At 55.6% G+C, this 15,719-nt stretch overlaps 1 protein-coding gene across 1 annotated transcript in view; it reads right to left on the reverse strand.

Annotated features, from left to right (window-relative positions):
• ALPL (alkaline phosphatase, biomineralization associated) overlaps window positions 1-14,624 on the reverse strand; it is a 43,557-nt gene extending 28,933 nt beyond the window's left edge. Inside the window, exons 1-4 of the mRNA XM_006261695.4 lie at window positions 14,429-14,624; window positions 8,623-8,766; window positions 5,102-5,221; window positions 661-776 (exon numbers count right to left, since the gene is read on the reverse strand). Of these exons, the coding sequence (XP_006261757.2) occupies window positions 661-776; window positions 5,102-5,221; window positions 8,623-8,680 (294 nt within the window). The 5' untranslated portion in view covers window positions 8,681-8,766; window positions 14,429-14,624. The remainder of the gene's footprint in view (window positions 1-660; window positions 777-5,101; window positions 5,222-8,622; window positions 8,767-14,428) is intronic.
• Between the last annotated feature and the right edge of the window lie 1,095 nt (window positions 14,625-15,719).

A 15,719-nucleotide genomic window follows, 5' to 3' on the forward strand; every position in this document is an offset into this window, starting at 1 on the left:
AATACCTGCTGGACTGATGCTGTTCAAGTCACTGGAAAGGATTCTGCCTGGGGTGCCCACAGCAGAGCGCTGGCATCACTGGACCCAGAGACTCGCTTCAGTCTCCCCTCTCCTGCCCTTCTCCCAGAGGAGCTGGTGAGAAACAGAAGGCATGGGGTGGCCCCTGGTGCCAACCATCACGGAAAGTGATTTTGAACGTGGAGTGAAGGACCGGTTGTAATCACCCTTCAGAGAGTCCCTAGCAGGGACTGGAGAGGCAGCTGCCTGAGAAGCAAACAAAGCTTAGGCCTAATTTCAGGGATAGCACACAGCCCCAGAGATGAGGTGTCCTTGATGCCAGGCAGCTGGGAGGGAAGTGGGTGCTGGAGAGAGGCAGCCCGACTCCACCGCCAAGAAGGAAACCCAGTGGGTGCAAGGCAGTCCTTGGGCTAGGACCTCCTGAGCACAGTGTCCAGCTGGAGCTGAGCTGCATCGCGAGACCCCAACGCAGACATTTGCCAGAAGGCCTCCACGCAGTCCTTCCCATGAAATCCAAAGCAGACCAGATGCCTGGAGGTTACCGGTCTCTCCCCTCCAGCTTGCACAGCTGGCTCCTATGTCACCCCCCACCCCGAGAACAGCTGGGCACGCAGCCTCCGGGCTGTCTGCGCAGGGGCTCACCTTGGACAGGGCCACGTAAGGAAATTTGTCCATTTCCAGCATGGTTTCTTCCCCCTGCATGTGCTGCAGCTGCCCCTTGAGGATGCGTGCCGCGGTGACCGTGGAGATCCCCATTCCTGCAGCAGAGGGGAACAAAGGAAGCAGGTGAGCGGCGCGGATCCGGTACCGGTGCGTGGACCAGCTCCTGGCCAGTCTCGCGCACCCGAAGAACCAACATGAGCCGGGCACCCGGTGCCGCCCAGACAGAGAACCGATAAACTTGTGTCGTGCCCTGCTCAGATGCAAACCATTCAGCAGGTCTCCTTCACCTGAAGCAGACCCTCCGCGGAAGAACTGGGAGCATTTGCAAGCTGGTCTGACTCCATCCCAACCCTACAGTTAGCTAAATACAAGAGACCACCCCAAAAAACTCCTCGCCTCCACATAGTCTTGTTTTCCCTAAATGAGAGGAAGGATTTCAGGCCATCAGCAAGCCGATGCTTGTCATTTTTCTCATCCAAAATGGCAAACGGTTCCATTCCTAGCAAAGAAGAGCTATTTTGGTTGAGAAAACAGGACTTTTCACCAGTTCTGAAGAGCAGCCATCTTGCATGGTTTCAGAAATTTAAAATCAAAGATTTTGACTAATAGACTGTAATTACAGCACATCCCTATGACAGATGGCTACTGGGTCACGAATACCGACCTATCATGACATAGCATCAACAAAAACATAGGGTCCCCTCAACAACAACGACAAAAGTCTCACTTTGAAATCATTTCAACGGCTGCTGGAAAATAAATCTAAATACAACTTGTTGTTACACAGTCCTGCTCCGGGGGGAAATTGTCCAATTCAGAGCTAAAGTAATCACGTTATACAATGTCAAAACGTCCGGCACCAACTGTCTCAAGACGTGGCCCCGGCCTGCAATTCAGGAAGCCCCGCTCGCCTCATGGTTTCACTGTAATCGGCTCCTGGGTATCGGGCAACTCACTCTGCCTCCATTTCCCTTCCCACCCTTTTTTGGCCACGGGCGTTTCTGTAATAATGATATTGCAACATGACCCTTCATTATTTTATTCTGCTTAGGCACATTTCTGTCCCTGGGGTTTCCCTTTACAACCCATGAGCCCAGAATCTGCAAGTTAAAACAGACTGAGTTACAATGACAGTGCCCGCAGGCACCCACACGTTCATTAATGCATCCTAATTACTGCACATTTAATTTAGTACTTCCTGAATGAAGTAACTAGAGTTATTTAGTGATGCTTACTGTGCATCAGCCTAATAACACTGTGCAGTAAGCTATTAGCATGGCTTTTGCCATGACACACTACTGCGTGGCGTTATTAGGCTAATGTGCACTAAGTGTTTTGTGCAGATGCACCGACTGACCTAAGGACCCTGGGCAGGGAGGGCAGCGCACACAAATCTAGGGTGACCATGTGCCCTGGGGGTTAAAATGGGGCAACTTGAAAAGGGTTCATGGGGGACAAATGCATTCATTTCAAGAAACTGAGACAGATGTTTATAATGGGACTTTCCCAATGACAACAGGACATACAGTCACCCTAGACAGATCGACCTGCAGGATCAGGGCAGAAGATGCTATTAAGATTCACAGGAAACAAATTCATAAGCTCCCGATGGGTTTAGGAGCCCAAATCTCATAAGGCACAGTAGAAATCAGGCTCCTAAATTTTAAACCACTTAGATGTATGTGAGAGTGGACGGTGGGGAAGAGAGAAGTAGAGCTCCAGACACACCCCGCAGCTAAGGGGAAATCAAGGCATACTTCTGAGTGTAGGAATTAAGTTCTTGCGAAGATTTTCCCCTTCAGCGGTGGGTCTTTGTTCTTACTTTTCTTTCGTAGTTTATATCCCAGGAGTGCTGGCTGAACTGGGTTTTTTCCCCATTTAAATCAGCATTTGAGAGGAGGATAAAAAGTGACCTTAGCTTTAAGAAAGATGTTTTGCAAATTACATTCAGTTCTTTCTACTTTTTCAAAACTTTTTTGGAAACCTTTTTTCAATTTTGATCAAAATCAAGAACATTTCCCTTACGAAGCTCTAGAATATCTTCCAGCCAGCTCCGCGCTCCAGCATTTGTGCTGAAGCCATGGGAAAGTGGGCACTGCGTGTGACACCCAAGGGTTTAAGTGCAATGATCCTTTGCACCAAATGAAGTGTGAAAATAAACACACTAGCAACACTTACAGGCAGATAGGGGAAAGCTCCCTGGAGAGCTTCGAGCCTGCTCCCTGCCCGGGCTGATGCACTCAACCAGGTAACGTGCTGTACAAAGCATCTGTAAACAGGGCCTCTTGCAAGAGGAAGCCAACCATGGGATTAAGGGTTCAAGAGGTGACCCACACAGATCCAGGATTAATGAACGACAAGCAGCAAGATGGACTGCAATAATGGACGAGCCTTGGAAGCGTTGGATCAGAGTGGCTTCACCTCTCCTGTTCTCCCCACCCCACCCCGGTGCCAGCTGTCCTAGGCATTGCTGGCTTTCAAAGCTGCTTTGCTGAGCACTCATCCCTGCTCTCTTTGCTTTGTTCCCTCTTCCTCTGGTTTGTGCTTGAGGTAAAAGAAAAAAAGACACCAAATCCAACTGGGGGAAGCTGTGAAAATCTTGGCCTTGCAGAGCCATAGAGCACGAGTGTGGGAAGGGAGCTCAGGAGGTCGCATCCAGTCCAACCCCCTGCTCCAAGCAGGACCAGCCCCAGCTACATCATCCCAGCCAGGGCTTTGTCTACCTGGGTCTGTGTGAGGAGGGTGAAGGGCCCCTGTTTGGTGCCCTGTGCCTGCCCCAGTGGTGCTTGCAGCTGCTTCTCACTGCCTTGCCCACCCCAGGCAGCCGCTGTGCCAGCTCCCCCTGCTCTCAGCAGCACGCTCTGCGACAGCCGGGGAGCAGATGCATGAATGGATTTGCAACTCAGCTCTTCCCCTCCACTCCTACCATGCTCCGGAGGGGCTGCAGGGGTGGTCACGGGCACATGAGATAGTCACAGCCACGGGGGCTGCACTTGCCAGAAATGGGGTGGAAAGGGCAGGGCATGGCAGGGTTAGGCTGCTCTTTCTCAGCACCAACTAGAGCAGCGCTTCTCAACCTGTTCTGCCTCAAGGCACCCTCACATCTTTTCTGAGCTGTGAAATTCAAACACATTACAGAGGGGCACCCTGAGGCTGAAACGGCTGAGAACCACGGGTGTAGACGTCCCCGTGCCAGCTTCAAAGGAGCTAGTTCCAGGACCAGCAGCGGTCTAGCCCCGGTAGCAAGAGCTCAGCCAAGACATACCTAGGGATTTGATAGATTTCATAGATAGTAGGGCTCGAAGGGACTTTGCGAGACCATCGGTCCAGCCCCCCGCCCCAGGGGCAGGAAGTCAGCGGGGGTCAGACAGCTGCAGTGTGCGTAGAGCTCCACGCCGCCGTGGCTGGAGCAGTGCCCAAGCAAAGCAGTTTAAAGCCTGCTGGCGTCTGCACTGCACGACAGGCACAGCACTGACTGCAATGTCAACACACAGAGCCAGAGCCCTCACCCGCCCTGGCAAGTCCCAGCAATCAGCACAAACCTGAGGGGTGCAACCCCCCGCCAGCTGGCTTGCACCAACACCATGGAAAAATGTTCCCATGCTTGGGTCTCCCTGGGAGCAGCTCTGGGACACCACTAGCAGGAGGTGCTTCTGCACCAGGCTGACCGCATGGCAGCTAGCTGAGTGTCTGAGAGAGACTTGGCAGCCCGGCCGGGCTGTGGGCGGCACGAGAGGCACTCGGAGCCACCGTAGCGATTCCCGCTCTCTCCCATGGGATGGGTGGAAAGGCTCAGCTCGGGACAGGGAGCTCTGCAGAGGGGTGGAGGACAGGGATGCATGGGGAGAGGCACGTACGGAAAACACTGCTTTCAAAAGAAGCAGAGGCAGAGCAGCCAAGGGGAGCTTGTTTTGAAGTGCTCCAGATGGCCATCCCACGGATGGAGCATGGCACTACTTGACAGTGTGGCAACGAGGCACCACTTCTTCCAGTCGTGGTTATTATCAGTGGCTGGCAGACCATGGCTATTCACCGCTCAGCGATGATAAGAGGACAGCAAGCATGGAGCAATGCCACCAGAACCAGTTCAAGGGGCTTTACCTCGAACTAGGGGGAGGAAGGCAGGGCGGAGGATAGGAAGCTGCCACCTCTACTTTCCTTACTGCAAACCCAATAGACTTTCCCCATCCCTGTCCCCACAGTGTCTATCCTCCCCCAAGAAAAGGCTGAATGGCCCCCAGGGGCATCTCACCAGACAGAGGGAAGACTGATCCACTGGGGTTTATGAACTGGGCTAATAGAGGAATGGCACAAGAAAGGTTGATGTGGTCACAACCCCGAGGGCGCTCCCAGTCCGACCGACGTGAGGTTCACCTAGGCCCCTCCAGCCCTGTCTGTGCAATGGAAAGGATGCACTCACCATCTCCCAGGAACATGATGATGTTCTTGGCCACGTTTGTGTTGAGCTTCTGCAGCTTCAGGGCATTTCTCAACGTCTGCTGAGCCTGGTCCAGCCAGTATTTTGGATTCTTCTCCTTCTCTGAAAGCAGAACCAGGGCAGGGTGTAGATATGATGGAAGAAAGAGGCCAGACCCCATCACAGCATCTCCCCTGTGTCTGCTCTTGCCTTCTGAGTAGGGCTGGGCGAGGCTGCGGACCGTGCTTCGGACCCGGAGAAGCTGGGGACGCTTCGAGTCCGAATCAGCACATCCGGGCCCAAGCGCCGCCTCCGAGACCCAGCCATAGGGTATCATGGGGAAACAATGAAATATCTATAATGTTGTTGCTTTTTGTCCGATTTTGGATGAAATTTTCAGGCGTGGTAGACTGCAGAGGGGATGAGTCCTGCCAATTTTCAAGAAGATCGGTGCAGGGGTTTGGGAGGAACAGCACCCCAAATTCTTGAAAGCAAAACTCCTGTCACGTCTATGTGTTACACCACAGAGGGGTGAAAACTGCAGGGCTGGTAGCTCTTAGTGAGGCCACAAAGCCTGCCATGTTTCAAGAAGATCGGTGCAGGGGTTTGGGGGGAAGTACCCCTCAAGCTGCAGACGAGCAAGACTGGCGCGGGGGTGCTGCGGGACGCTGTGCCCGTCTCAGGGCGGGCAGGGGAGACACTGCTGCTGCGCTCCCAGCTCCCAATCAATCAGTCCTGATTCACTCGGGGCCCAGCTCAATACACAGGACCCAGCTGCTACATAACGACTTAACCAGCAGCAATTAGCACCTGCAAAACTGTGCTAAGGAGAGGAAAGACTCAATACAGACAAGCACCTGCCCCAGGACAGACTCAGTCTTGGCAGGAGTTTTGTCTGCCAGCAGCTCGGGGTGCAGGCCCCAGACCCCCTGCACCCATCTATCTCCCCCACAGCAGGGGCCACCACCCCTGCAGCTGTCACCCCGCTGCGCCTTAGCACACGCAGCGTCACCCGTGGCATGAGTTTGTGTGTCTGCAGCTTGAGGGGCAAACCCCTGCACCGATCTTCCTGAAACCTGGCAGGTTTCATGCTCTCAGCAGAGGCTACCGTTCCTGCAAGCTTCATCCAAATTGGGCAAAAAAACAACAAAGTCATAGATCTTCCATTCATTCCCCATTATACCCTATGGCCAGTTCATGGAGGCGGCTCCGAGCTACGGCCGGATCAAGGTGGAAACCCGGTCCAGAGCTGCAGATCAGATCGCTAGCATCTGAAGCGGCCGGATCCAAAGCCGGATCGGATCACTGCTGACTTGCACACCTACTCCTGAGCACGGTGGGAGCAGAGGAGTCCTTGGAAGGACTGCTGGGGACGTGTGTCTGATTCAAGGCCAGCGGTCTGATTTCCAGAGGTGCTGAGTGCCTGCAGCTCCTCAACACCAGGAGTGGCAGCACTCAGCCCCTATGGAAAGGGAAAAAAAATCTGTTTCTTTGGTGCTCAAAAGGAGTGACCCAAGTCCCTCCGGACAGCACGGGAGCCAGGAACAGGAGCTGGGACTCCTGACTCCCTGCCACCCTTCAGCAGAAGTAGCCAGGCCAAGAAAAGATGCAAGGGAGGCTCGGCAGAGTTGGGTGGAAGAAGGGGTCTGGGTAGACGAGGCCCTGGCAGCAAGTGCATTCAGGACATGCCTTTGGGGGAGCCTGCAGGAGCCAGAAATGTCCCCTGGGGCTTGGCCACGCTCCAGGGCTTGGGGCATTGTGTAGGCAGTATGGGAGGGTGCCACGGACAGCAGGGCAGGGCACGGTCCTTAAGCCGAGTCCAAGCCTTTTGCTCTCTGGTTAACCTGCCCTGGCCAGGAGAGGAGGGGAAGCCCTTTGTGGCTCAAGCCCTGGTCGCTCTGCTGACGGACGGAGAGGAACAATGGGCTCAGAAGGAAGTTTCTGCCGCGTGTTTTATACCTTAGCAACAGCACGCAGGCGTGGCGCGGCCCGCTGGGATCCCCGGTGCCCATTTTTACTAACTCAGCGTTGCTAACTCATGCGATCTGAGCACACGTCCAGCTTTGGCATGCTTCGCAGACAGCCTCTGCTACCCGAATCGGGCTTCTGCATGAGACTTTTCCAGGAAAACCTTGCTTTCTCTTGTCATCTCCAGCCCTCTTGGTTGCAGAGAAAAGCCTCAAAACCCGACACCGGCAGGACCGGAAAAGGCAAATAAACAGAACAGCACCCTGCTTTGTTGCTACGTCTTGCGATTTTTGGGGCCAGGCTCACGATTCTCCTTTTTTTGCGGCCCAGGGGAGGCCGAGTGATGGGCATGCTAATGCTCCAGCCGGTTTCTAGCAGCTTCTAAAACACAGTGGACACCACAAAAGTGCTCACAGACTATTTAAAGGGATGCTCCCCTGTCCCTGTACACTGCAGTTGTATTCACAGCGGGGTCACACAGGGCAGGGGAGGGCTCTGGAAGACAATGGGGCAGCGGTGGAGGGAAGATTCCTCCGGACTCGCACTGCATGTATATAATCCCCTGGGCAGGAAGGCAGACAATGAGGAGAAGAGTCCAGCCAGAGCAACCAGTTTGGCCTACGCAGCAAAACTGCGGGTTTCCAGCCTTTTTCCCCTGCTCTCACTCCCTTCCCTCGCCCATCGCTCCATGCTGCAAAGCAGGAAGCGCTTATCGCTGCTGACTTTGCAAGGGTTTTTGCCGGAGAAAAATAAAAGCTCAAAAGTCCAAGGAGAGGGAAAGGCTGACTTGGCCCTGTCTATTCACCGCAGCCATGGCCTGGGACATCCTTTGGCTCTCTAGCGGTGGACCCCACTGGACCAGGAAATGACACCTGGACCTGCTGCATCCCAAGGGAGCACGTTAACCCCCAAGCCAGTGATTAACCTGAAACAGGGCTCTCGGTGTTTGCTGTCGGTGTGACTGTACATTGTATAACTAATTAAATGACCATTAAAGTAGAAACTTGGACCTTGGTCTCCCATGAGAGTGTCACAACCACTGGCCCGTTGAGTCCACTTCTTTTTTACCCTACGAACATTTCCCAGCCCCGACAGGAGAGAGAAAATATTGCCCCAGACTAGCCACTAGCCAACCGTCCACCTTAAAGGTTATTTTAGGGCTGTTATTTTAGGTTATTTTATTATTATTAAAGGTTATTTTAATGTCAGCCTGTTAAAAGACCCCGATGGACCATTTTCTCTTGCCCTGCTGGTGCAGTGTGATGTATGGCTGAGGGTGAGCCCCAAGTGTCACACCGCTGGTTACACGCCAGTTTTGTGCTCGTTGCGTGGCAGAGGAGCCACAGCTCAGGACCCTTCAGCAGAGGATGCTGCTGCTTTGCACGGGTGCATTTGAGAGTGACACGAATCACCTCCAGGGGACAAGCTTTGTACTTCGCAATTAATTACCAGTGCATTCGTGCAGGGAAGACCAGATCAAAAGCAAAGCTTTCTGGCTGACTCCTGGCTATTCCTGCCAAGCAAGCACGCCTGCGAGTCAGTGAGGATCCACCCACCTGGGAAAAGGGACCCAAGGCAAAGTTCAATCAGAAGGACGAGGAGAAGAGCCTTCATGGTGCTGCAAGCGTTGCTTAAGATGACACCCCGGAGCTGTCTGCTCTGCAAATAACTCAGACCAGTCCGTTCCTGCGTACTGGCCCCTGTGGGATAGAAACATAGAGCACGTCACACTGCTGCACTAGGACAGAAACACAGCAGTACATCTCCATGGCCTTCCCCGCGCTTGTCCGGAGCCCCCCACATAAAGCAGCTCTCAGGGGGGCAAGTGAAACCTGTAGCTGCCTGGACCAAGCCGCTCTGCATCCGACAGCCTGAGCCCAGGACATTATTGCTCATCCCAGGGGAGAAGCAGAGACCGATTAAGAGTGAGGTGTAAGGAAGTCTGTCATTTAGATAAACCAGGGTTGTAATGAGTGAGCAATCAAGGAGCATCACTGTAGGAATGGAGCTATCTAGGACACAATGCAAGACAGAGGACCCAACATTAGCCGTTAACACCCTCCAGACAAGAGATGCAAAGCAGGGACAGCAGCAGGAGGGCACCTGGAAGCAGTGAGCTTAGGTGCCAGGATGGGCTGCCTGGTGCAGAGGGAGGTGAAATCCAGGGCGGTTCAGGGCAGAGGGAAGCGATGCTGGACCACGCACGTGAGCAAGGCAGAAGACCCTGACATCCAGTATTCCAGCTGCTCCGTTTGGCGAAAGCACTTTTCTATCTCAACGCAACGCAGTGGCTGGCTGGGCAGGTCTCCAAACAGAGAGCAAGCTACTTGGAAACACTGCAGGCAGACAATGCAGGGCTGAAATCAGAGCCCCAATCTTAGCATGACACACATGCGGGGTGTAGTGGTGATAGCACCCCTGTCCGGTTACCCTGGCCCAGCTGTTTCAGGCAGGCGCACACCTGGAGTAGCAGAGTCTTCTGCAGACCAGAGGGCAGGGGCAAGGTTAGGGGTAGGGTTAACATAACAAGTGACAGTTGTTTCAGCTGCACCCTAACAGCCCTTCTGCTATAACCCAACTTCTTGGGGTCTTGCAAGATATAGCTAGGAGGGAGCTCTGTGATGCCTGAGTTTGCCCTACCTATTTTTATTTGAACCCATGGCTGTATCGACGTGGCTCCAGAATCAGAAGCAGCATAGCCACATTAGCACCGCACTCCACCCTATTAAAAAGGATGTTGAAAAATGAGGAGGATCCAGAAGCAGGTGACAAAGGGGATAAAGCATCCATAAGAGGAAAAGCCCAAGGAAGAGGGCACGTTTCTTGAAAGGCTACTTGCTGTAAAAAAAAGATCACCACAGAAGGCAAGGCAATGGGATGACACAGCAGCAAGCAGATTTAAATCAAATCTCAGGAAAAAAACATCCTAGCCATATGAACAGGACGTGGAACAACTTAGCCAGAAGGCTGTCCAACCTCCTGCACCGGAGGCTAAGACGAGGCTGTCAAGGCCTCTATTTGGGATGCTCCAACTAAGACTGGCTTAGATGGCCTTTGATGTCCCTGCTATCCTGGTTCCAGCTCCTGTATGAGACTCCCCATCCCAGGGTGAGCCTCTTATTCCAGTATCACTTCAGCCACCTTAACTCTGCTGGCAGAACAAACCTGGCACAACCTTTGTTTTTAGACCAAGCCCCAGCGAAGGAAAATGACTAACTGCATGAGAAAGAGAGAGCCGGCGCCCACACCAGCTGCTGGCAAACACTCAAAGTAACCAGAAAAAGAAAATCAAGTCAAATCAATACTTCCTCTCCGATCCCTCCCCAGCGCGGCCAGGCGTGGGATCACGGTCATTAATGCAAAAAGAGGAGGGGGATGATATTTCCGATTCACGTGGCACTGGGCAGATGGACAGCACATGCCAATGTGACCTGCCTGCCCTTAACTGGAATTCAACAGCTGGGTGCAGCCCTCATAACCCGCCATCCGTGCCGCGTCTTTCCCGGGGAAGACTGATGGGAGGCTTGCTCGTTCCTTTGGAAAAGGAGGCTCAGACACCCCGTGGTACTTTGCTCACAAGCTTAGCACAGCACGGGCAGCGGTTCTCGCTGGTCCCATCCTCCTGGTGCGCTCTGCACCGTGCAATCCAGCCCAGGCAGGGATGGGGGGCACAGCTTGTGCCCCTTCTTTTCAGGTGCTGGTTGGCTCCTGGCACACTTGCTTCCCCCTGCCAAGGGCCTTTACGGATGCAGAAGCACAAGGCAATGCTATTCGTGGCCCCCATTTATTCTGCCACTGAAAGAGGTGGGCTCTCTCTGCTTCAAGAAAAGGGTGGCAGAGCCAGCTCTGTGCATGGATCCGGGGCGCTGGCCATACATGCAGGGCCAAAGCGGTGGAGAAGAGCCCCAAACCAGCCTCAGCTCTGCTCCTCTCGCTGCCTGCACACGAGGGCTGTAGCAACCCCCTCCTCCCCTTCTCTCCTTTCTCCCACACTTCAGGGTGAAGTCCCTGAGAAAAGTCACCGGGGCCCTGCACCAGCCCTCCTGGCATCTCCGCCTTCCTCTGCAGCTGGCTGAACTGGTGTGTCCCTTGTCACCCCTGTGGGCACACCCGCAGAAAGGAGAAGTTGGGGCTTTGAGGATTTCCTCCCCGGGAACTGCACTGCCCCGAGGCCAGGGTGCCTGGGCAATTGCACCAGAGCTGCCCGCTCACTTCAAAGCAACAGGAAACCATCTGGCAATCGCAGGGGCACATCTCCTCCTGACCCCCAGAGACCCCCAAGAGTCCCATTTCCTCCTGTAATGCCTCATGAGCACTCCAGCCCTCGTTGGCCACAGCTCCCTCATGTTACAGAAACAGGAAGCCATTTAGTCAGCCCAGCACAACGGCTCATGACCTTGGCTCTGCATTTGGGGCTGGATGCTAAATGCTTCCAGCGCAGTGGCACACACCACGAGAGTGCAAGGTCCCCAGCTGACCCCGCGCTTGCTGCCCATTGCTTCTGCGCCTCCTCCTTGCCCTGTCAAGCCCTGAGGCTTATGGGGCCGGTGTCAGCTCAGGGGAGTTGAAACCCACCCTCCCCAGGCCCACCCAAAGGTGCAGGAGAGGCATGGGGGAAGGTGGCTTCCAAGACAGACAACCACGACCCTCCAGACCCAATGCAGCCAGGAGGGTTTTCCATGGGACTCAGCAACGCTGGGAGAAGGGGGCTTGGATTGGAATAAAAGGACCAAGACTTAGGAGTATCAGCAGCATTGGGGGAGCCCTGGGTGCATTGGTGCCCCGTAGGAGCCAGGGAGGGGAGGAGATGAGGCTGGATTTGATAAACCAGCCAGCAGCAGCACTGGGGCCACGTAACAGCTTGTCCGAGCATGCAGCCATCGCAAAGCGGGCAGGCGTCCTCTGCACCCGCTTTGGACCAGTGGCCTGGTGCCCAGCCTCAGGGCTACCCTTGGGCCCGGAGGTAGGGAGACAAGTCTCAGAGACGAAGCCTGCGGGGGCACGCCAGATCAGGGCCCTTTTAGCCACCGGCTCCACCCGCCTCCAGTTGTAGAAGTTAATGCTGCCTTCCCATTGATTTCTTAATGCATTTGTTGCTGCGGTGTCTGGCCTCGTCTTCAGCAGACGGCACCCAGAGGACAGCCAGCATCCTGTGCTGCCCCCGGGGCAGCGGCCAACGCATGGGCAGGGAGATGCGGCTGGCAGTAACTAGGTGGCGAGCGATGCAGCCAGGGCCCCCACAGCGGAGAACACCCGGTGCCAGACAGCAGTGACCACTGAAGTTGGATCAGGCCCACGTGCCAGGACTGACCCTGCAGCCAGGCCGCCGCAGCAGGGAGAGTCGGGAATGCAAAGGAGCAAGCCGCGTCTCCTGGTCCAAAGGGGCCGAATCCGGCCGCAGCTCTGCCAGCGCAAGGCAAAGATGAGGCCTGACTTAACTGGCATTGCGCCGGGGGAAGTGAGAGGCGTGGGGTCAGAATACCCCAAGGAGCTCGAGCTCCAGCTGAGGCTCCCAGGGTTTGCTAGGGTGGTGGTTCTCTGCCTTGCAACCCAGTGCAAACCTCCCCTGCATCTTCCTTGCCAAATTTGGGTAGAAACTTTGCATGCGCTGCCCCATCGGGCCCCTGGACCATCTGCAGAAGGTGTTTTTACACTCTGCAGCTGACACCTGCCCCATAACCACCCCCTTTCCCCTCCAGCCAGCTTCTCAGGACTGGGGGGGCATGGCTGAGCTGCCTCTCCCATCACCTCCAGCCCCATCCCTTCCAGCTCTTTGCAACACTGCAAGCAATTCCAGACCCATTCCCTGAGGATCCTCCTGCCCAGGGGACAGTCCGCGGTGCTATCCTGTGGTCAGAGCCAGCCTGAGGAGTCGAGTTGTCCTGCCTACGAGGGTCAGGACAGTGCTGTAGCAAGCACCGTGCCCAGGAGCTTGATGCAGGGGAGCAACACTGGCTGCAAGAGACTCCTGGATCATTTTGCAGGGTTTTGCTGGTGGGGGAGAAGCTGTCCCTTCACTCTTGTGTCCCCGATAGCAGCAGATTTATGATGTGGCTGCAGCTTCCTTTCCTAAACGGCTCCCACCGAGGCACTGGATGGGGTCTCGGGGGATGCACTGGCCACTGGTCCTCGCCCTGCACCAAACACAGCAGAGACCAGACAGCGCTGCTGTGCCACTGAACCAGGAGCACTACAGGGGTGGCAGGGATAGCTGGCTCTCTCCTCTCCCCCAGCCACTCCCTGACAGGCCTGGGCCCCAGGGGCTTTCCCCAGGATGCTGGGACACCCCCCCCCCCCCCCCCGTGCATGCTGGGCTCCTTGCAGACTCCTGTGACTCATGGCAGGGCAAGTAGGGACACACACACATTGCAACCGCTCCTCCCTGGAAGGCTCTTGGGAGCCCAGGCCGCCTGCCAAGCTGCCCACAAGCCTTCTCCCTGCTCATCCCCGCGGTGGGGTCGCCCAGGACACAGAGGGCATCACAGCCCGGCGTCTGCACAAAGAGACCAGGGCCAGGAATCCACCCCTAAGACAAAACCACTGAGGTCTTCTGAGGACCAGCAGCAGGAGGCTGGTGTCTGCGGGCTTGTCTTGGCCACCGTGCCCACTCAAGCTGGAACCTGAGCGTTTCACTACCCGATTCCTGTCCACACCCCCAAAAACATCACCAGCTCCTGCTACCTGGTGCTTTACTCTGGGGCTGGCCCAGCCAAAAAACAGCTCAACCTCATGCTCTGTGGTTGCTGGAGCAGCCCGAGGAGAAACACAGCTCGTCCGCTGCTAATCCAGGCACTCGGGGCTGCTAATGCGGTCTCGGCGTGGAGGGGTCTCTCTCACCGATGGGCTCAGCTGGAGTTTGCTGTTCACTGCTGACAAACCCAATTCTCCCCCCTGCTCGTGTACTAAAAGAGTCCCCTTCCAGACCCTCAGCCAGGGGGAGGCAAGCAGAGAAAGGGGATATTTGTCCAGTTAAGACCCTACCCCACAAACTTTCCAGCATGCTTCTGCAGCCCTCGCCCCCCAAAACAGCCACACAGAGGAGGGGTAGACCTCACAGGCAAGAAAAGGATCTGATGGCATCTGTGACTCACATGGAGCAATTCCCTGGAAAACTTTGATCCCTTCCCTGGGCATCCCAGAGAGCTGGCTCGGATATTGTGCTCTTTAGCAGCCAGCTGAGGAGGTCCTCGCTCTCAGAACAAGTGGCAGTGTTAAGAAGCTGCCTGAGGCTGGATGTGGGGAGAGGGGCAGGTGGTGGGGAGAAGCCTCTTGCCCTGTTTGCAAGGCGTCCTGGACCGGGTTCACCAAGCTGGCAGAGCCTGGGGGCCGCACAGCAAACCCACAAAGCGCAGAAATCCCTACCTGCTCGACGTCCCTTCGCAGCCCGGTGAAGGGGAGCTGGAAGCTGCTGAGTGCACACGCCAGTGACCCACTTGCACACAAACTTCCCGGCCCCCCAGCTCCCTGCTGCCTGTGTGCAGCTCCCAAGCCTGCATGCAATGGCTGGGGGTATCCCTGCCGGGCTTTTTAAAGGAGGACTGGCCCTGGGAAAGGCCCCTTGCTTTTCTCCTCCTCTCCCCACACCCCCTGCCTTTGAGAAGGGAGTTCCAAGTTCAAGGCCAACGCTGGGTGCCGGGGCCCCCTGCCGGGCCTGGCCGGGAAGGCACCGAGGGGGCAGGCCTCCCTGCAACACTTCATGCTCCGCAGCTTGCAGAAAGGACCAGATGCCCCCCAGCCCCCTGGCACAGACCCCACGCAGATGAACACCCGGCTTGTGCCAGAGCAGCTGGCACGGCTCTGCTCCCCGGCCCGCTCCCCGCAGCACCACGGGGATGACAGCAAGGGGCTGCAGGAACAGACGACCCCAAGGACCAGGTGCCCACTGTACCCACGTCCCAACTGATGCCATGTATGGTCACTGCTAATTAATCGCCCTATACTGCAGCACTCAGAGAGGCCAGCCCCCCTGCTTCAGACACAGGGAGAGGGGTCTACATGCTACTGGCTTGTCTGCACGAGGGGATGTCCCGCAAAGAAAGGGGCATCGACACAGAAATGCCCATGTCACGTCTTCAGTGCAATGAGCCCAAACAGGTGGCTGCTGCCACACTCACGGCTTGCTGGGATAGTAAGAGCTGAAGTCTCCAAGCTTTCGCGGCTGGGGAGCAAACTGGAACCGTCTGCTTTCTTGTCCACTTTTCCACTCGCTTATCCTTGGGGGTAAAAGCCTCCAAGGACTGTGGCAGTTCAGCCCGTTGCGCAGGGCGAGAACCCACAACCCTGGCACCGTCTCTTTTCCACACGCATGGAAACAACTGCTCATGCTTTGCAAAATCAAAAATAGTTGCAAAATACGTGGTGCGGCCAGAGCCCTCAGCTCGAGTGTTTTGGCACATTGATAGTCACCGCCAAGGCAGGGGCAGCCCTGAATTAACCTGGCATTTTCGTAACGAGGGGTTGACCCACAATGTTGATTTACTAAGAAGAGGCTGCGGTCGCTGCTGGGAATGCAATTTGCACCGACACAACGGTGGGCTGTACGGTAGGTAGCATGGGCACCATGGCAGCACTGTCCTCTGCACAGACTAGTCACCCAAGGGCCATCCCTGCTGCCCCCGCGTGAACCCTCCAGACCTATGTCCCATGCCCAAAT

The sequence above is a fragment of the Alligator mississippiensis genome, chromosome 13 (genome assembly GCF_030867095.1).
Source record: "Alligator mississippiensis isolate rAllMis1 chromosome 13, rAllMis1, whole genome shotgun sequence".
Classification (NCBI taxonomy): domain Eukaryota; kingdom Metazoa; phylum Chordata; order Crocodylia; family Alligatoridae; genus Alligator; species Alligator mississippiensis.